General features: G+C 42.0%; 2 protein-coding genes across 2 annotated transcripts in view; one reads left to right on the top strand and one right to left on the bottom strand.

Moving 5' to 3' along the window:
- Window positions 1-5,867: 5,867 nt before the first annotated feature.
- Window positions 5,868-8,641, top strand: LOC123769283 (ribosome-binding protein 1-like). Its single transcript, XM_045760381.1, has 2 exons — window positions 5,868-5,940; window positions 7,821-8,641. Exons 1-2 carry the CDS (start codon window positions 5,868-5,870, stop codon window positions 8,639-8,641), a joined length of 894 nt encoding a protein of 297 aa, XP_045616337.1.
- Window positions 8,642-12,087: 3,446 nt separating this feature from the next.
- The window catches only part of LOC138358798 (elastin-like), a 23,252-nt gene continuing 12,839 nt past the window's right edge, over window positions 12,088-22,500 (bottom strand). Inside the window, exons 2-4 of the mRNA XM_069316972.1 lie at window positions 18,875-18,990; window positions 12,441-13,388; window positions 12,088-12,390 (exon numbers count right to left, since the gene is read on the bottom strand). Of these exons, the coding sequence (XP_069173073.1) occupies window positions 12,088-12,390; window positions 12,441-13,388; window positions 18,875-18,990 (1,367 nt within the window). The remainder of the gene's footprint in view (window positions 12,391-12,440; window positions 13,389-18,874; window positions 18,991-22,500) is intronic.

The following is a 22,500-nucleotide window of genomic DNA, read 5'->3' as shown; positions in this document are numbered from 1 at the left end:
CAACGCAATTCTTAGGTCAAAAGTGCATTATATATATATGTAAATATATATATATATATATATATATATATATATATATATATATATATATATATATATATATATATATATATATATATATATATATATAAAATAATGAGCAATGGTTAATTTAAATCTTATGTTCTCAAGACAATAACTTGGCGGAGTGAAATTTATCGCTCAATATTGTCACTTAGGTTAGAGATAACATGATATATTTCACAAAAACGTGCAATAACAATAGATTACATCTATTTTAAAACAATATTGGGGAAAAAAATTTTAACCAAAAAAACGCGCTTTCACTGTAAATACATACGGTATGTGATTCTGTGACAGGTGTAATGAACTGATGATCAATAACAGACGTGAATTCAAAGATAGCACAACATTTTCCAGCGTCTGACGATATTGTTCAAACCCGTTTAACACTAAACAGCGAACTGATTAATATGACTTGTCAACGCCACTCAGGTTACCTGTTGCCCTCTGCTGCAACTGACTGACAGGTTCAATAAATGTTTCATCAAGTTCAAAGTATTGTGAGTTTGTTGTTCGGCTCATTCCCCGCACAGGGATGTTAGGTTGCACTCAGCCTATCATTCCCGTCTGGGGGTCAATAATAGGCTGCTTGCAGCAGCAGCCTATCAGGCCTACACTTTCACTCGGCAAAACGGGTTCCCAACTTTTCCAACTGATTTGGTTTTTTTTATATCTCAGATATAATATTTTTTCAAAGTATTTTTTCAATGGAATTTGTAATATATAAAGTTAGGGAACTGTCTCTGTGATTTCCACGCCAGAATATACAACTATGAGGATAATTATCGTAAGTATTACTCTGAACAAAATCAGAATCAGTGTTCGATAACAATTTAATGTCCACATTAACCTGCAGCACTGAAGCCAAATGTATACATTTAACGCTGTTTTCACATCACCGGCCTGTTAAAATACAGCAATTATGTAATAGCCTTCGCTTTCCTTGCTTTCAGCGGTGTTATATGAGAACACAGCACCCGCTTCCATTACAATACCAGAATACAGTCACTGCAGCACACGGATACTCACTGCATTTAGTTCCTTGAAGAACAGACAATAGAGTCTGTTCTTCAAGGGAACAAACCGGAGAGGAGCTTCCGGTTGGTTCTCAGATATCACATACAATAAAATCCGGTCACGTGACTATTGGCAAGTGATTGGCTAAACTTGTCTAGTAGCGCCAGCGTCAAACCTTCAAGAAGGTCTGCGGATCCACCAATTTCTTAACAGAAATGCTCAAATGAAACACAGAATGCCCTGAAACATCCCACTACTAACCTAATACACGTCATGCCTATTATGAACTAGACTGTATCAGGAGCTGTCTGTGCGACTCAGGTGAATGGTAGTACACACAAGAGGCTCTGTAATTGGTCAGAGTGAAGGGTGGATGGTGAGGCAGTGTGTGTGTGTGTGTGTGTGTGTGTGTGTGTGTGTGTGTGTGTGTGTGTGTGTGTGTGTGTGTGTGTGTGTGTGTGTGTGTGTGTGTTAGGGAGAAGCGTCAGGATCGTTGGGGTAGGGGTTGCTAGGGTGAGTAAAGTGAAGGAGTAAATTAATTTAGCATGCAAAAGAGGGTAGTGCCTATAAGGGTTAAAAGAGGGAGGCCATGGAAACTGTAAGCGTCGGGATGCAGAGCGCTGAGGGGGTGGGGCTGGGGGGATGGAATAGGGGTGAGGAAAAGTGGTAAGGGGAAAAAATAGAGATGAGGGGAAGAGAGCTGAAAGTAGTATCAGCACAGGGCAATTTTTCTGTAATCTTGCCGCTCCAACTGGCTTGCAAACAGGATAAAATAAGCAATCTTAGTTTAAGGTATTAAAGAAAACGGTACAAAGAAAAAAAAGAAGCGTAAGGACATACACAATAGCCCATCCGTCTGTTTTGGCAGTACTTATTAGTAACGATGAGGACCATAGTATATATACCGACGTACAACGCAATTAGAAAGAAATCTGAACTACTGAGTTGAACAAACCGGAAAACAATTTTTTACTTATGTTGCTTCGACAAACTAAACTAAAATAATGTAACCTTCCTAGGCTTAATACACAATATCTGAGGCCTAATATAGTACATATGTGTGCTATACAAGGCCTAGGAATATTTAAGTTTGTTTATTAGCTTTATTTTAAAAGAATTCCTTACTAGTCAGTATACTATCTAAAAGCTAACTAAGTAAGTACGAATTCGTGACTATTGACGATCGACACAATACCTACTATCTAAAGAGGAGGATGGGTTGTACACACCCACATATGTACACTCATATATACACATACCACGTGCATACAACACTCTCACATGCAAATGCACACTTACACTGATACATACATTACGAGGCGGGACCAAAGAGCCGAAGCACCACCCCCGCAAGCATAACTAGGTGAGTATACATATCCATTCCCATATCAACATCTATATATCCACACCCACACACATATATTATGAAATAACATTCTTTTTCATTGAACGCTTTTCTTAAACTCTGAATATCCAACTTGGTAACGAGGAAGAAGAATGGCTTGTCAATCAATTTCCTCCGCTAACTGTTCCTCAGCCATCGACCATGACGCAACACTGACGTCACTCAACGGCTAGTTGCCGTCTAACTCCGCTCTCGGTAATTGAATTGCAAACCATAGTCACTAGTTGTTCTTGAAAACACAAGGTCCTGTTGTGAACACAAGGTCCTGTTGTGCACACTAGGTGCTGTTGTGGACACAAGGTGCCGTTGTAAACACAAGGTGCCGTTGTAAACACAAGGTCTTGTGAGAGCGTGTAGTTAAGTAGATGGGAGGGTGTTAAGAGTCTTAACACTGTGTGGTATATGAGCCAGGGTGTGGTATATGAGCCAGGGTGTGGTATATCAGACAGTATATGGTATAAGGGTACGGCATTTTAAAGACTTTTCCTCTTAATATTTGCAGGATTCCAATCTGCGCAGGCCTTTAGCCCGTGGCTTACCCGCCCCTGTGAGGATATAACTGTTCAACCTGGGGCGCCATTTTCTCTAGAACACAACCTGGTGACCGTTTTACATCCAGGTCCATAGTAACTGATGGGTTTAGTAGGGGTGAATACTGAAGGATAGGTGTCCAGTCGTCGCGCCCTGTGTGGGGGGCTTGAACCCAGGTCAATATTGGGAATTGATTGATGGGTATAGAGCCGAAGTGTAAAGGATTGTGTTGCAAAGGTGGGGAGGGAGGGTGAGGTACATAGCTAGTGGTAGAGTGTGGTTCATGTGTGGGTGGGGAGGGGGTGTGGCGCCTGGCAGGTGGTAGCTAGGGTGGGGGTTCTGGAGTAGGTGGTAGTGGGGTGAGGTACACGACAGGTGGTAAGGTGTGGTACTGAAGTGGATCGGTGAGTACGGTACAAGAGTTGCCGGATATGCTACAAGAATCTATATATTTTTTTTATTAACACATTTAGGTACATCTGCATTTGTGGAGAGTAATGCTTTGTGAGGGGGGGGGGGGAGAGCGAATGGAGGAGAAAGAAAGACTGAATGATATCAGGCATTGAAGGAAGAAATTTCAGGAATCGAAGTGAGATATCAGGAATAGTGTGGAATATCAGGAATAGCAGTAGGATATCAGGAATGCACGGGAGATGAGGAAAGACGACGGAGCCAAAGTTGGTGCTATACTTACGGCTGTGTGGCGACTCAGAAAAAGTTATTCCTATTATAATTTGCCTCTTATGCCCAGAGTATGAGAAGTAGAAATTTGTAAAATGCTGGCATCATGAGCACACAACATTTCACGATATTGCAAAATAGTAATAATTCACAGTAGTCAACGATATTCTGAAATTTCAGGTTTGGCACAGTGTCACGTGATATCCTATTCTTTGAAGCCTATCCCAACCCCGCCCATGTTTGGCTCGTACCCGGCAGGAATTGTTACTAGGAAAAACTGGGTAAAGCTAGCCCCAGTGGCTGGTCTCCTACTTCAGAGACATTTCTATTTATATATTCTAGGGGGTTACCCGGCTGTGCTCGGGTCTCTTCCCCATCTCTCATCTCTCTTTATGTATCTCTTCCTCTCTCTTTTCATCTCCCACCTTTCCAGCTTTCTCCATCTAGATCCCCAACCTCTCCTCTATCTCTCTCCTTTATTCACAACCCTCTCTTCTTCCTTCTCTTGAAACATCCCACTGTAGAAATAGCTTAAGCTACTCTATCCCTCTGAGATGTATTTTTTCTTGTCTCAATAAACATACTTGAATTTTTTTAACTCTCCTTCATCTTCCTACTCTTCCTCCCCCCCCCCCCTTCACACTCTCTCTCTCTCTCTCACTTTAAAAATTAATTCACGTCTTGCGTTTTTGACTCAAGAAATCTTGAGACTGAGTCAGTCGCTTTTCATCTATTGCATGGAGTGTGGGTGGGGGGGGGGGAGAAGGGCATTCATAAAACTATATTTATATTAACATAAAACTACAAAATAGAATGGTAATTAAACTATCATGGCCAATCTGGCTATGAACTATCAAATTTATTATAAAATAACTTTAACATCTTTAACATGGTCTCATACAAGTTCTAACTTGTGCTTAGGACCATAACACGTGTGAAGCTGTCTGGGGCCAAGCATAGCACGCGCATGTGTGCCCCGCGCATGTTTAATAATAACTTACATCGTTGCAATGTGACCTATATTTAACACACAAATTTATTATACTGGTTTCAGAGATAATTTATTTATCTGCGTCTTAAATAAAGACTGGAACAGCTTACCTTGAGGTAAAGGTAATTTTCAGGGGAAAGCGCCAAGTCATTACGACTATATAGCACTAGGAAGGGGGGACAGGATAAGGATTTGGGATAGGACGGGGGGAAGGAATGGTGCCCAACCACTTGGACGGTCGGGGGAGCTTACCTTGAGGAAGAGACGACATGGAAGACGACTCATCACGCAGTCGTACGGTAGAGTGATCAACCTTGCAACACGACCGGTCGTCTGACTATGCTCGTCCAAGCTGTGAACGACACCAAAGACGCAATCGTCAGTTGTCGTGTATTATGTAACCAAAATATATATTTTCTCATCAAATATAAATTATTATTATTTACATATAATATAATTTTCTCTATATAGTTAGGCCTAAGATAGGTTAGGTGATTTCAAAGATTAAATGAAGATGCAATTCCAACGTAGAAAGCGAACGAATTCGACAAATTTCGACAAAATTTCGAACGTCTTCTGTTCTGAGTAAAGTGTAGTGTTTGCCATTCATAAACAGGGTATCTGACAGCTGGATTAAGTATAAGTAACATTTGGTCAACATTTATGAGGACGGGCTACTCACAAAGTTAAATTCACAGCTTATTGGCTAAGTTATTCCCGTAGTCTTTGACAGGTATAACTCTTGGATGTTTACCTGCGATCATTCTACTTCTCCATGAAAACACTTCTACATAAGTAACACGTCAGGTGATAAGGAAACTGACATTATATGTAAGGAGCTGACACATATGTTAGAGATTACTAAAACACTTTTGAAGATCTAACACAACACATACAGAGGGAACAAATCCACAAGGGCCGTGACGAGGATTTGTTCATTTGATGCATCACATTAGTGTGATCTCTGTGTGTGTCATACAGAGGGCTAACACAACATATGTAAGGAGCTGTTACGACATATGTAAGGAGCTGACACAACATATGTAAGGAGCTGCTACAACATATGTAAGGAGCTGACACAACATATGTAAGGAGCTGTCACAACATATGTAAGGAGCTGACACAACATATGTAAGGAGCTGACACAACATAATTAAAGGCTATGAGTGGATATAGGATATGCTGCATGCCATCGATCTCAGGGGTCAATATGATGATGATGTCGGCTATTATATGCATGAAGGCATTACAGGCAAGTTCAGTTTATCATGTGAAGGAAAAAGATCATTATTCTTTGGGGTGTAATTAAGGCTCGGGGGATTGGAGGATGCAGTTCACCGAACAGGGAGGAGTAAATTATGGGGAGACATGGGGGGTGAGTTATGGGGGTGAGGGGGGTGAGTTATGGGGGGTGAGGGGAGTGAACTATGTGAGAGGGAGGGGGTGAATATGGTGGGAGAGGGAGTGAAATATACTGGAATAGAGAATGTGAGATAAGTTCAGCTTCACTTACGATAGCAGCCGGAAAAAATATCCAAAAAATAATTATAATTTCAACAAATTAAATTGCCTCTCTCTTGTACAGATTATTTAATTATTATTAATTGTGGTCGCAAACGAAAAGGCTAAATCAAAAGGTTATAACTCAAACGTTTTCACAAAGTCGCACTACAACTTATATTTTGGTCAACAGCTTCGGGTCGATGACCACACAAGCTTCTTTACTTTAACATGCAAATGAGGAAAGTTTTGTAGCGCTTAATAATATGCAAAGTCTTAATGGTCCTCGCTAGCTCGCCCAGTCTCTGAATAATGATGAATGACTTCCTAAACTGTTTCTTAATATTGTCGGTTTTAAGTGTTCGTCTTGAAGCATTCTATTTAGTGAGTCTCCCCTCTGGTGAGTGTCTTCTGTGGTGAGTCTCCCCTCTGGTGAGTGTCTTCTGTGGTGAGTCTCCCCTCTGGTGAGTGTCTTCTGTGGTGAGTCTCCCCTCTGGTGAGTGTCTTCTGTGGTGAGTATCCTCTCTGGTGAGTGTCTTCTCTGGTGAGTGTCTTCTCTGGTGAGTGTCTTCTGTGGTGAGTGTCTTCTCTGGTGAGTGTCTTCTCTGGTGAGTGTCTTCTCTGGTGAGTGTCTTCTGTGGTGAGTGTCTTCTCTGGTGAGTGTCCTCTGCGGTGAGTGGCATTTACGTAAACCTGGACACCACTGCCACAGGTGTGAACAGATGCACAGTTGTGATAAAGTTTCCACCTGTGTGTGGCCACTGACTAAATGCCTATGAAGCCAGCGCTGCATATATCACAAAATGAATGCACACACATGCCATCCCTCTGCATGCATTCCCCCAAGGCTTTATGCATAAATGAATAGACCAGCGTATGTAGTCTTAAAGTCTAGTGTATAAAGCGACAGTTGTGTGTGGCTGTTCCTCCCTAAGGACACTATGCATCTCATTTCTGCTCGTTTTGTTTCACTGCTTCTAAAACGTTAATTTATTTTCCTTCTATTTCACTGTATCTTGTGTTTGTGTCACCACGAGTTTTTTTTAAAGTTTGCTTTGAAGGAATTCCACTGCAAGAACAGGAATCCCAAAGTGAAGCAGTGAATCCCTTAGGGAGGCCAGGAATCCCACAGGAAGGCTAGGAGTCCCACAGGAAGGCTAGGAGTCCCACAGGAAGGCCAAGAATCCCACAGGAAGGCCAGGAATCCCACAGGAAGGCCAGGAATCCCACAGGAAGGCCAAGAATCCCACAGGAAGGCCAAGAATCCCACAGGAAGGCCGGGAATCCCTCAGAAAGGCCAGGAATCCCACATCGAGGCCTGAATTCTGCATAGTCCTGAAATCTAACAGGTAAGCTAGGAATCCCACAAAGACCTAGAACTCCGCAAATAAGCCAGGAATCCCACAGGGAGGGAAGGAGTCCTGCAGAAAGGCAGGAATCCCTTGATCGCCCAGCAGGGAACCGGATCCCCAAGTAATTGAGGACATTTGCGAAGGGAGAAAGAAACAATTTAGAGAGAAATGATAGTAATTGGGCAGTCAATCTTTTTTAGCTTACCTGCCAGTAATGCTCACAAAGTGCAAATTTACCAGAACACTGTATATATGTATCCACCATAAGGCCATCCCACAGTAAGGCCAGGAAGCCCACAGAAAGGCCAGGAAGCCCACAGGAAGGTCAGGAAGCCCACAGAAAGGCCAGGAAGCCCACAGGAAGGTCAGGAAGCCCACAGGAAGGCCAGGAAGCCCACAGGAAGGTCAGGAAGTCCACAGGAAGGTAAGGAAGTCCACAGAAAGGCCAGGAAGCCCACAGAAAGGCCAGGAAGCCCACAGGAAGGCCAGGAAGCCCACAAGAAGGTCAGGAAGCCCACAGGAAGGTCAGGAAGCCCACAGGAAGGTCAGGAAGCCCACAGGAAGGTCAGGAAGCCCACAGGAAGGTCAGGAAGCCCACAGGAAGGTCAGGAAGCCCACAGGAAGGTCAGGAAGCCCACAGAAAGGTCAGGAAGCCCACAGGAAGGTCAGGAAGCCCACAGGAAGGCCAGGAAGCCCACAGGAAGGTCAGGAAGCCCACAGGAAGGTCAGGAAGCCCACAGGAAGGTCAGCAAGCCCACAGGAAGGTCAGGAAGCCCACTGGAAGGTCAGGAAGCCCACAGGAAGGTCAGGAAGGTCAGGAAGCCCACAGAAAGGTCAGGAAGCCCACAGGAAGGTCAGGAAGCCCACAGGAAGGTCAGGAAGCCCACAGGAAGGCCAGGAAGCCCACAGGAAGGTCAGGAAGCCCACAGGAAGCCCAGGAAGCCCACAGGAAGGTCAGGAATCCCACAGAAAGGTCAGGAATCCCACAGAAAGGTCAGGAATCCTACAGAAAAGCCTGGAATCCCACAGGAAGGCCTGGAATCTCACAGGAAGGCCAGTAAGCCCACTGAAATGTTAGGAATCCTTCTTATGTGCAAGTGACCCTATCTCCCGTTCAGTGTTGGTGAGGCTTGTGGTGCAGCTAATCACAGATAATCAATCAAATCTAACCAGTACAAACAACTGAGACATCAGTTACCACTTGTTTCCGTATCATCTGATACCCTTGGCTTCAAGGGTCTCATGGCATAAGTGTGTGTCTTGATTTTTCTTAAAAGAGTTGGGTTCTAGGATCAACGACACTACCAAAGGCACAAAGACCGTCAGTTTCCTGTTTTTAGCGATTAAATGTTGGGATCCAGAGAGGAAACGCCAGCTGTGTCCTCTGTTCCTATTATAAAGAGGAAGAACTTCAAGAGATTCACAACCTTTAGACATTTAAACACTTTCCAAGTTAACGGTAGATTTCAGAATCATGTAATGAGTCAGGAACAAGGTTAGAGAATATACCTAAAAATTCATATCAGGCGATGAGTTACAATAACGTGGCTAAATTATGTTGACCAGACCACACACTAGAAGGTGAAGGGACGACGACGTTTCGGTCCGTCCTGGACCATTCTGAAGTCGACGAAACGTCGTCGTCCCTTCACCTTCTAGTGTGTGGTCTGGTCAACAGAGAGAGGAGAAAAGAGGGTTATAGAGAAAGAGGAGGAGAAGAGATTGGGAGATTGTGAAGGACAGGTCCTTGCGAGAAAGAGAGGGAGGGTGGAGAGAAAGAAGAAGACGCGGGGAGAAAGCTGGATAGAAGGGAACAAAGAAGGAAAGATTAGGAAAGAGAAAGGAAACTATTAGGAGAAAGTTCCAGGCCACTACAATTATATAGCACTTGGAAGAGGTCAGGATAAGGATTTGGGATGGGATGGGGGGGGGGGAGGAAAGAAAAGTGCTCAACCACTTGGAAGGTCGGGGATTGAACGCCAATCTGCAGGAAGCGAGACCATCACTCTACCGTCCACCCTAAATGGTTGGGCAAAGAGAGAGGATAAAAGGGTGATAGAGAAAGCTCTTATTAGGGAAAGGCGATAGGGAATGACCTATTAGTTGTGAGATCTTTTACCTACAAAATTAAAAAAAAAATTTAATCAATTATTAGCCATCAGTTTTCATCGAACAATGAATGTTAACATTTACTGAGAGCTCCAGCCTTGGATCATTGGCTCTCGCTCGTTACTCCTGGACATTACAACAACCTCAAATGACGTCACCCATTAACATAAACAGAACAAAAGCCAAACAACAGGGCAACAAGTAGATTAAAATATGACCAATTATAAGGATAAATGGATCTCTAAAAAGAACATATATTTGTATTTTTTCATGGCAATATCATCGCTCAGTGCCGGGTATGCTCCCATAATTACTGGGAAAAAAAGCATCAAAAGTTAGAGTGAAAAAACTCCAATAATTTGAGACAAAAATCAGCCATTTCCTTTAATTCCATAATGAAATTGGTCTGATATATTCAGTTTTTTATGCATGCTCGGTGCAGGGTGTGGGGCTCAACAGCCTCGTCTCATCATAAAATGTAACTATTATTATTATTTTGATTACAATATTATTACAATTGTTTATGACTCCCAATACCTAAAATAGATTAAGTGATTATATACTGAATTTAATATTTAATTGTTTGTATCAGCGCTAAGTGCGTGCGTATGCTGCTGAATATATCAAATTATATCACTAAAGACTTAGATGGGGGCGACTAATCAAATATTTTTCAATTGCTTTGTCTTTGGTGTTGGGCTTGAGGCCTATAAACCCTTGGAGGGTTATAAAGCCATTAAGCCACCACAATAACTCACTGACCGACCAGCAAGCATTTGTTCTGCTTGCAAAATACACACAGACGAGCCCCTCTTCCTTGTCGTGGACTTTGTCTTACTTTAGATAACACCGAAGGAAAGAGTCACAAATTTTAAGACATCACTTCATTATAGAGCTATTGTGCTAGTTGTCAAGAGTTAACACCATGGCGACTTGGCTACGCGCGACCCACCGAAGACATCCACATTTCCATTACAAGGGAAAGATTCTCATTAGTCAATACACCTACCAAATTTAGCCTCTGATTTTTGTTCACCTCACTAGAAAATACTATCACTAGAAAATGGTATCTTTGTTACTTAAAATGGTATCTTATAAAAATGGTATTTATATCAATAAAATTTTGATACCATCACTAGAAAAGTGTCAGATGGGTCCTGTGGTCGACGTTCTAGCCTCACAATCTAGGATCCTCGTTCGATCCCCCGACGGGACAGAAATGGTTGGGCACGTTTCCTTTCACCCAATGCTTGTATTCTTTTAACAGTAAATGGGTAACCTGGAGATAGGCAACTGTTGCATCTTGGAGAAGGTCAATAGTTCAACCTCAGCACAAGACTAATTACACGGGATAATTCTTGTCCCTGAGAACGGGAATTATTATTATTTGAGTTTTATCTGGACCAACAGAGACCTTCCAGCATCGCTCTCAAGGTAGGAGAGTTAGAAGGGTTTCATTACTGTGATCTACGGTTTCCTTCATATCATCTTAAAACACGTAGATTATATTCTGAGATTGAGATTACATTCTTGATATTGTCGAAAAAAATTGTTCTAATGATTAAATGATTATTACATTTATTATTACATGATTATTAATATTAGTATGACTAAATATTATATTTATAAATAAATCAGCGGCATCCCCCCCCCCTCTCTCTCTCTCTCTCCCTCTCTCTCTCTCTCTCTCTCTCTCTCTCTCTCTCTCTCTCTCTCTCTCTCTCTCTCTCTCTCTCTCTCTCTCTCTCTCTCTCTCTCTCTCCCTCTCTCTCTCTCCCTCTCTCTCTCTCTCTCTCTCTCTCTCTCTCTCTCTCTCTCTCTCTCTCTCTCTCTCTCTCTCTCTCTCTCTCTCTCTCTCTCTCTCTCTCAATTTCAATCCCTGATCCCTAATCCTCCACCCTCATACCACCATGTTCCCTAAACCATCTCCTCCCCTGCCCCCTTACCCTCCTTTCCCCCCACCCCCTTCCCTTATCCACACCACTCTCTTCCTCAGGATAAACCCCGGCCAGTTAACGTGTACGATGCAAAAACGCAATGCAAAAGTAACCCATAAATGTATTAGTTAACTTGCAAACATTTGTGAATAAATCTCTGTAAACAAAGGAAGAATTATTAGTTCTAAACCGAGGTATGATTAATAGTTTTCCGTTGCCCGATAAAAATAATAAATAGACCCAATTATGAAAATGGTTTGTTTGTTTGCATTAGTTCAGCAAAGCAAAAGCCATATTATAATTGGTGCATTGTGTTTGGTTGTTTTTGAGTGTGAGTGATTGTTTTGGTGTTTGCGTGACTGTATTTGTGCTGCTCGACTTGTATCACAACCTGCAACATGTATAATACAGCTGCATAAACTATTCTCAACATGTGTAAGAACAGCGAGTACAGCCACACTTGCAACAGCAGGACATGCAGCGTGAGCAATATCAACAGCTCTAGTACGTGTAACCGAGAGGTGTTGCAGGAGTAACGGCTACAGCACAAGCAGCACCAGGAGCTCCTACAACACCTTCAGCAGCACCAGGAGCTCCTTCAACACCTTCAACAGCACCAGGAGCTCCTACAACACCTTCAGCAGCACCAGGAGCTCCTTCAACACCTTCAGCAGCACCAGGAGCTCCTTCAACACCTTCAGCAGCACCAGGAGCTCCTACAACGCCTTCAACAGCACCAGGAGCTCCTACAACACCTTCAGCAGCACCAGGAGCTCCTACAACACCTTCAGCAGCACCAGGAACCTCCACAGCACGTACAGTACTAAAATAGCAGGAGCCTCTACAGCACATACAGCAAGAGCCTCTACAGCACATACAGCAAGAGCCTCTACAGCACATACAGCAGGAGCCTCTACAGCACATACAGCAAGAGCCTCTACAGCACATACAGCAGGAGCCTCTACAGCACATACAGCAAGAGCCTCTACAGCACATACAGCAGGAGCCTCTACAGCACATACAGCAAGAGCCTCTACAGCACATACAGCAGGAGCCTCTACAGCACATACAGCAAGAGCCTCTACAGCACATACAGCAGGAGCCTCTACAGCACATACAGCAAGAGCCTCTACAGCACATACAGCAGGAGCCTCTACAGCACATACAGCAAGAGCCTCTACAGCACATACAGCAGGAGCCTCTACAGCACATACAGCAAGAGCCTCTACAGCACATACAGCAGGAGCCTCTACAGCACATACAGCAGGAGCCTCTACAGCACATACAGCAGGAGCCTCTACAGCACATACAGCAGGAGCCTCTACAGCACATACAGCAGGAGCCTCTACAACACATACAGCAGGAGCCTCTACAGCACATACAGCAGGAGCCTCTACAGCACATACAGCAGGAGCCTCTACAGCACATACAGCAGGAGCCTCTACAGCACATACAGCAGGAGCCTCTACAGCACATACAGCAGGAGCCTCTACAGCACATACAGCAGGAGCCTCTACAACACATACAGCAGGAGCCTCTACAGCACATACAGCAGGAGCCTCTACAGCACATACAGCAGGAGCCTCTACAGCACATACAGCAGGAGCCTCTACAGCACATATAGCAGGAGCCTCTACAGCACATACAGCAGGAGCCTCTACAGCACATACAGCAGGAGCCTCTACAGCACATACAGCAGGAGCCTCTACAGCACATACAGCAGTAACAGGAACGCCTGCAACACTTGCAGCAGCAGCAGCAGCTCGCGCAAGACCCCGTGCAACATTGGAGACATAAATAACCTTCGCCGGACCAGTAACTGGTCATATTATTAAATCGATGGAGGGAAGGGAGTCCGCCCTGTGACCCCTGCGTGACCTCTACACCTGGTGAAGGGAAGGAAGTATCCTTGTGACCCCTGCGTGACCTCTACACCTGGTGAAGGGAAGGAAGTATCCTTGTGACCCCTGCGTGACCTCTACACCTGGTTAAGGGAAGGAAGTATCCTTGTGACCTCTGCGTGACCTCTACACCTGGTGAAGGGAAGGAAGTATCCTTGTGACGCCTGCCTGACCTCTACACCTGGTGAAGTGAAGGAAGTATCCTTGTGACCTCTGCGTGACCTCTACACCTGGTGAAGGGAAGGAAGTATCCTTGTGACCTCTACACCTGGTGAAGGGAAGGAAGTATCCTTGTGACCTGCATTAAATAGAGGGAGTGAATTATAAGTTTGAACTGACATCTACTATTTTTTCCAGTTGGAAAATGAACTTGACGCCAGACTTCTGAACCATACGGTGTTGAGGGTGTGGGAACAGCTCTGGGAATCTGTCACTGGAATGACAGACTTTTCTCTCAGGTGATGTTCAGGGGAGTTTAGTGATGAACTTACCAGTCTAATATTACGTACCTTAATGCTGTACTCAAAGTCTGTTCCAGCTGGACATCACCTTAACAAAATCTGGTTGTCCCAATTTATAGCCATAAAAATGTAATGTGTTTGTACAAGGTTGGAGACCAGACACTTCGCGCTATCCTCATTAAACTTTGCACAATTACTGGTGGATATATGAAGAACGTCATCAGGGGTGTCATGGTCAGCCCCCATGCCTTCCCCTGAAGAGAGATAGCCCCTATATGCACCCCCATTTCACGAAGTTGGTGAAAACTGAATGTTCTGCTCGAATCCCCAGGTCAGTCTTGCTCACGGCGCTTCAAAATAGCGAAGACACAAGCACCTGCAGAACACATGAGGTCACAGGTGACCTCCCATTGCCTACATTAGGTTATGTGACTTTTAAATCGTCGACGACAGTTATGATACCAGCACTAACAGATACCATCTCGTTTGATCTAAAATACATTAAAATAATGATTCAACCTACTATCAACTGAATGCTGTTCATTATAGTTATGAGTTTGACTCAGAGAAGGCTGAGTAATGATATAATATACTGTGCTATCGTAAGAATAGCAACAATATAATGCAGGTTACCAGGTAACTCATCATCATGTGAACCCCATCGCCAGGTGAACCCTTTCATCTGGCGAACCCCATCGCCAGGTGAACCCTTTCATCTGGCGAACCCCATCGCCAGGTGAATCCTTTCGTCTGGTGAACCCCATCGCCAGGTGAACCCTTTCGTCTGGTGAACCCCATCGCCAGGTGAACCCTTTCGTCTGGTGAACCCTATCGCCAGGTGAACCCTTTCGTCTGGAGAACCACTGCGCCACCGCGCATATTATCGAATTTCAAGCTTACGCAGACATATACAAACTATTTTCACCATATTTTTTACGTTAGGTTTCAGCATTCACAAAGAAAAACAACGCGACACATTGTTTGTATTGTAAACGGCTTCGACCTAAACTGTGTTCGTTGTTCACGAGTTCTTTGAAAATATGCGTCCACTGTATATTTTCGAGAGAAGGCTTTTGAAAAGAAGAGCATATATATATATATTTTTTTTTGTGCGTGTATGTGTGTATACTCACCAATTTGTACTCGCCAATTTGTGTCTGAAAAATCGAGCTATAGCTATTGGAACCCACGTTTCATATAGCTGGTTGTCTAATGCAGTGACTCCCGACCTATTTTCCGATTATAACTTCCTTTGAAATCACGAATGTAGTTTGTTTCTGCAACCTGCAGTTTCAGTTTTTCTTCATACGAATCTTTCGTAATTCTGTGAACAGCCTCGTTGCAAACTTCTTTACCTTTCCAAGATTCCTTACGTGTTTTTTTTTAGGTTTCTAAATGATTTTATGAATTGTGCCGGTGTAGAGCATGCTGGTATTATTATGATGTGCCTACGGTACAAGATTTGGTGATATATCCACTATTAGGTCTTTTTTATCTCTTAGTCGTTACAGAGGTAGTCTTCCTCTGTCGTATACCATCCTTCCGGTCTTCTATCATCTGTTCTTATCTCCTTACATTTAATAGTGTTTTATGTAGTGGATGTTTCTCAGATCAGCTCTGAAGGCTGTCATCTTGCAGTTCTCATCTGCCTCGACTCTTTATTAATTTTGCATAGTCTGCAATTATCGTCATCAATTCCTGTAGACAGGTATTAACATAAATGAGAAATAGTATGGGACCAAGAACTGATCCTTTAGGTACTCCGCTTGTTATCCCGACGCCAATCCGACTCCTCGTCCCTCACTGTGACTCCTGTCTATTAGGTAATCTCCTACCAATAATGTTAGTGCTTTTCATTTTACTACCATTTGCCACACAAGTCTGGGTAGTAGTCTCTTGCGTGGAAGTGTCAACGACTTTTAAACAATTCAGAAATAGGTATGTGCCCAACTTTCTCTGTCATGCCTTATTTTTGTTACTTTATCACAAATCTTCAGTAGGTTCTTTTAGCATGATTTCCCTTCCCCAAAAGTCATGTTTGTTTAGATGCCTAATCCTATCAAGGTGTTTAACTAGTCTTAACCTTATTAGTCTACGAGTACTTTGTTAAGGATGCTTGTTAGTGATATTAATCTGTAATAAAGTTCTTCCTCACTATCCTCTTTCTTGTACATTGCTGCCACATTTACCATCTTCCACCAGCTAGTCAAATCTCCCTTCGCAATTAATAATTCAAGATCATAGAGGTATACTGAGGGCATGTGCAGCTTCTTTTAACAATGGGATACATTTTGGTGCAATAGTTGTAGCATCATCTAGTGATGCTAGTTGTCTCTCTTGTGTAATCTAGTCAATTGGTCATCCACTGTCATTTTCCTTCCTAAATGTTATGTTTATGTATTCGGTTGTTTATTTGCTTAGGATGCAATGTCATTCCCGCGATGACATTCCCGCATTCCTGTCTTCCAGCGATGTGAGGTTTAATTCCCGTAGTCTCTCCTTGTAGCTCATGCCACTCAGTTCGGGTATTAGTCTGGTGGCAAACTTTTGAACATTTTCTAGTTTAGTCTTATGCTTGACTAGATATGGACTCCATGCTGGAGCTGCATACTCCAGGATTGGTCTGACATATGTGGTATACAAATTACTGAATAATTCCTTACACAAGTTTCTAAAGGCCGTTCTTATGTTGGACACTCTGGCATATGCCGCTTATGTTATCCTCTTGATATGGGCTTCAGGGGACAGGTCTGGCGTGATATCAACCCCCAAGTCTTTCTCTTTCTGATGCTTGAAGAATTTCAGCTCTCTAAATGCGCTGTCCTGAAGTCTCTCCGGTTCATGGTGCTACAGCCTCCACCATTTGCCTCTGGTCCAACTATTTAACAAAAGTGTTATCGCCTCTTTGTCTACACTGTCAATCTTTAATTTGTACAATTTTATTATGTTTTTTTCCTTCAGGTGTAGACTTGAGAAGGAATCTCACGTGAAGAACAGAGTTGACATTTTCTCTGAGTCAAGCAAGGTGTAATATGCTGTCATCTTGTCGCAAATCTCCAATAAGCTTGTCTAGCAGGATTTCCTTAACGTTTTACCTTGTTGGTGTTTTGAAACGAAATTAAAATCATTTCAAATCCACGCACCTCTCGCGGCAGCCTCTATTATGAGGGAGATCTGAGATATGTAAGTGGCAGAGACACGGCTCCCGTCCACACACACACCCGTTCTCGCACTTGCTTACTGTCAATATTGGCTTATTTAATAAGTGCATATGTGACATACTAATTGATTGTGAATATTTTAGTTTACCTTGAAAAGATTCATAGAAAACACCGACCTCACCTAGCCTTCTTAGGTTAGCCTAACCACCTAACACACACACCGCTCCAGACCAAGGCTAGCCACCGCCACACACCTCCATTGACCAGTTCAGCCTTGTGTTCTCTTTGCCTTGCTAGGGGCGAGTAACTATGACAACACCCTCCAACCGTCTAGACCACAGGGAAGATCTGGAGCCAGATTCACGAAAGTATTTACGCAAGCACTTACGAACGTGTACATCTTTCCTCAATCTTTGACGGCTTTGGTTACATTTATTAAACAGTTTACAAGCATGAAAACTTGCCAATCAACTGTTGTTATTGTTATAAACAGCCTCCTGGTGCTTCGGAGCTCATTAACTGTTTAATAATTGTAAACAAAGCCGCCAAAGATTAAGAAAAGATGTACAGGTTCGTAAGTGCTTGCGTAAGTACTTTCGTGAATCTGGCCCCTGTTCCCCAAGGGACAGGAAATAGACTCGTAGAGGAAAGAACAACATATAATAACAACATTTATTGCTCGGTATTACTATTTCCTGACACTTGACTTCTCTTGGTCTGGCACACTGTGCCGTAAGTTTGGAGAGCACGACTGAGCAACAGCAGCTTTGAGTATCGAGTTCAGGTCTGCATCAACAAGTTTAGAACGAAGTCAAGATTTGTTAAATGTTTATTACAAAAAAAAGAGCTGGTCGAACATATTTCTAAACATGGGTATAATCTTTGAGGTTAAAACACTTGCTCCTGGGACAATCTGGTCTAAGACTGTGCAAACGAATTCCCTCAACGGAATCACATTGTAACTCAATTATTTCTAGCTGAATACACGTAAAGAAAATGTTTCCAAAAATGGAGGAATCTTTTTCGAAGAATTTAAAGATAGTAAATCTTTTTCGAAGAATTTAAAGATAGTAAATCTTTTTCGAAGAATTTAAAGATAGTAAATCTTTTTCGAAGAATTTAAAGATAGTAAATCTTTCACGAAGCAAATTCCTGAAATGCTGCAAATATCAGCATAAAACTCAGGCCTGTCTTGCTGGGATTTCAAGGCTGGAGAGTGTGAAAGATTACTCTCCGCATGTTGTCTTTCAAAAATCTGGAGCTTCATCTCAAGGGCATCAATACTGTCATAAAACTCTAGTCACTATTTTATGTCATCCTTGTATCTTTATGTTCGGGTAATTTAAGTACACTGTGATTTTCACAGTGAAATCTTGATCTCGAACCTATTCATTCTCGTTCAGTTCATTCACATCATTTTCCTTCTCGTCGATAAAAGTCTGTATTTTACTCTGCAGCTCAGTAAAGTTCCCCTACTTAGTCGTCGAACATCAGTATGATAGGACAGTCCGTGTGAGTATAAAATTTAGTTCAAAAACACAATTGAACTGTCTGTGGTTAAGACTTATTGCTCGTTTAAAGCTCACTGTCTTTATGACGACAACCATGTCACTATATTTGTAATGCTTTATTGTATAACATCTGTCTATGAATAACACAGAGGAGTTGTGAAATTCATAGTAAGCGTTTATAGCTAGTAGTATTTCCTTTAAGTCAGAAGGCACGACAAATTTTCTACCCAGTTCCATTTGTCCAGCGTCATTACAAAACGGATCAAGATATCATCATCTGAAGTTGCGTTTTTTTCTGGCATCAGTTCCACAAATTCACCTGCTATCTGTATACCTTCATCAAGGACACGTATACAAGTATTAAGCTGTGCTGTATCAGTTACATGTTGCTTTATCAATTGCAAAAGAAAAATCTCTTCAAGCTGGCTTGAAATTGTTCAGTGGGATACGTAGAACCAAACAAAAAAAATGAAGTGATATACACTGGAATAACAAAGACTGAATGGCAATTGCAAAAGTTACCAGCAACAACATTGATATAGTTGTTATACAGGAGCCCTACACGTCTAACATGGTAAACAAACCCCCATCCATGTATACAGAGGGCATGTATACTATAAGAACAGTAATGCCTCAGGGCCTACTAACATATATCAGAAGTGATTTACCGCATGCTCGTTCATGAAGGGCGAGAATGCATGGTACAATCTCCCACAGTCTCACCACTTCCATATGCAAACTACAGCAGGCAGCTTCTCATTCCTTAACGTGTATACCAGAAGTCAGAAACTCAATGCAACATTGCTCGTGGGATAATCATGGAATAATATACATGAGAGATTTAAATGCTAAGACATATTACGTTGAGAGACAGTACTGCAACAAAAATGGATGCAAATGTATAAAATATGTTTATGATAACAGATTAAATGTGTATAAAACGGACATTAACACTCAACTATTGGGAGGCAGATTTGATTATGTAACGGGGAACAAATCTTGTGCAAGATAATAAGGAATGCTCATTGATAAATCACTTGGTTAGCGATCACTATGTTATTTCTGCTTCCTATAAGATACAGTGTGATGTACCTAACACACATCGGAGACGAGGTCTATAGAAGGAGAGGGAAGTTGGATTAAGCATTTTGGCTTTACAAGATAGCCAACTCCATAAAAATATTAAATATGTTCCCAACTCAATTAATGATTAATTAAGTAATTTATCCATGGAATAACTGGGATCTATCAGATGATTTCGTAAATCCACCCAAGATAGTGTACACTTCGTTATTTCAACAGTTAACACTGAAAAGGCAACACTGAGAGTGCTCAGGTTATGGCTAACGATGTGTATCAATGCTATACAAAGACAGCCTGCAGTAGACCAGTAGTAGAAATTAATATTGGTATTTCATCAGCAGTGACAAAAAGAATGCTTAAACTGATGACATATTACTGGCCTAACAAATTCACAAGGACCTGAAAGTTGTAGCATTAAACGTTATGATGAATACCGTGAGGAGACATTCATATATGGAACTAATAGTGCAAGAACTTGGCAATGTGATATTATAGTGGCCAGAATACGCCTGCGATATAGACGTATCTGGTGGCTTTCTCAAAATTCAAATGTCGAATACACCATGTGTAAACTTGTGAAAGAGAAAACATGCATCTCTTGTTGAATGTCAAGGGATATGTCATGCATATTGTAGAATGTCTCATATTGATTGATTTTCGCCCCCTGGGTTGAGATATGCTGAACTCTGTAAATACTATGTGAATACTGGAACAGTTAATATATCGGACTTGTACCCAAGATTAACTATGTAATGCATCACTTGTGTAACATATGTGATATAACTGAAGTTTGAACTTGTAAAAGCAGCATAATCACCCTTTGGGGTTTAATGCTTAATAACACAGTAATTTCCTACAGCAGATATCTTACCCTCTCAAAGTAGGAGACATAAATATGTGTGTGTATAGGTGTGTTATACATAATGCGTATACAGGGCACGTGTATAAGCTGGTCAGAATCCTATTTCACCTTTGCAAACGCACATTAATAGCATTATGTAACAAAATACATTGAACGCTGTTTATGTAGGCGACGTAAATCTATGTATTTATGTATGAGGTTTAGATTAGCATTTTAAAAGCATTACATTCCCCTTCTGTGGTTCATTGTTCAATAAATCACAGGACTATACGTTAAACATATATATAACCCTGTCCATGGAGGACACAAGAAAGTGTATAAATGCTGATTAGCATTGATAATGAATGGCCACGACTGTGGTAGAAAATATTAATACACAAAATTCGCAAACATCCTTCGCTTCGGGACCTAAAAACACAAGAGTAATTTGTAAATACTTATACAGTGCTTTAATTCGGCTTCAACTGTGTTAGTCGAGTTCTCGAAGTGGCGTACGAGCAGCGAGTTAACCCAGTCCTCATAAGCTTCACGGGCTATTCATGCCCGTGCCACCTCTTGGGTGGCATAATCTTCATCAATCAATCAATCGCCTCTACCATTCTCTCCCGAGTCATCGGTCGGAAACACTCTCATCATCTGCCAGATTCATTGTTGCTGCTTCACTTGGACTCATTTGTTGCTCAGAGCGCTGTTCCAACTGACATATGAACCCACACTCCTGCGAGCGACCTGACTCCATGTTCTGCTGTCCAACAATATTCAACTTAGAACGTCACTTGCCGTTCTCAGACCTTTACCATGGGACTATGTTTCTGATAGACATTTCTGGCAGACCCCAGTAAATAAATGTGAGCCCAAAACATTGCATTCCCCTCCTCCTTTACTATTACTATTATTATCATGAACTTACTTATACATTTTTCTTCAGATATGATTAACATCATCAATATTTATTTATATCACAAAGGGGATGAATCATTTAATGTTTCTTTCATAGTAGCGGGGGAAATTTCCCCACGCTACAAATTCATAGTTTCAAATGGGAAATTGATCGAGCCGAGTGGATAGCTATTGAGCTATCCTCTCGGCTCCATCAATCAATTTCCCATCTACCGCTCACCAAATGCTGATCATAGCAGTATCGCCACATGGAGAGTAGACGGCTGCTTCAGCATACCAACACACACACACACACACACACACACACACACACACACACACACACACACACACACACACACACACACAACTGTGTATTCTTGACGCATTCGTTAGTCCAAGAGCCGATCACCCTCCCCCTCCCCTCTACTCAGCCATAACAAGCTCCAACAATATCTACCCTGTCTATGTTAAACAATCATTAAGACATCACAATCAAGTCTTACTCCAACTATAAATTTCAATCTACCCATGAATATGATGTTGCCATCGACTTTCTTATTCTTGAAAAAATTTGTCCTTAGTTAATATTAATTAAACCTACATTATCTATGTATCTCTCTCTCTCTCTCTCTCTCTCTCTCTCTCTCTCTCTCTCTCTCTCTCTATCTCTCTATCTCTCTCTCTCTCTCTCTCTCTCTCTCTCTCTCTCTCTCTCTCTCTCTATATATATATATATATATATATATATATATATATATATATATATATATATATATATATATTGGTGTATACTGGCAGCAGGTTTTCTTTCAAACATGTTTCATTGAATATGACCGCATATTCTGTATTTATTATTTTCTGGTTTAGGGCTTCTATCCCTCTAACTATTTTCTTAGCATCAGGGCTTAATTGAAATAGGAGTTCTCCAAAACTCATTTTCGTACTTTTAAGGTGAAGAAAAGAAGTGATTTACTATAGAGTGTATTACACTTATTTGTATAATTTGCACGACGTTTCGAACCTCCATGGTTCATTCTCAAGTGAACAGATCTT

This window comes from Procambarus clarkii, chromosome 86 (genome assembly GCF_040958095.1).
Source record: "Procambarus clarkii isolate CNS0578487 chromosome 86, FALCON_Pclarkii_2.0, whole genome shotgun sequence".
NCBI lineage: Eukaryota > Metazoa > Arthropoda > Malacostraca > Decapoda > Cambaridae > Procambarus > Procambarus clarkii.
Note: the sequence above shows the minus strand (reverse complement) of the source record. Positions and strands in the feature narration are given on the sequence as shown.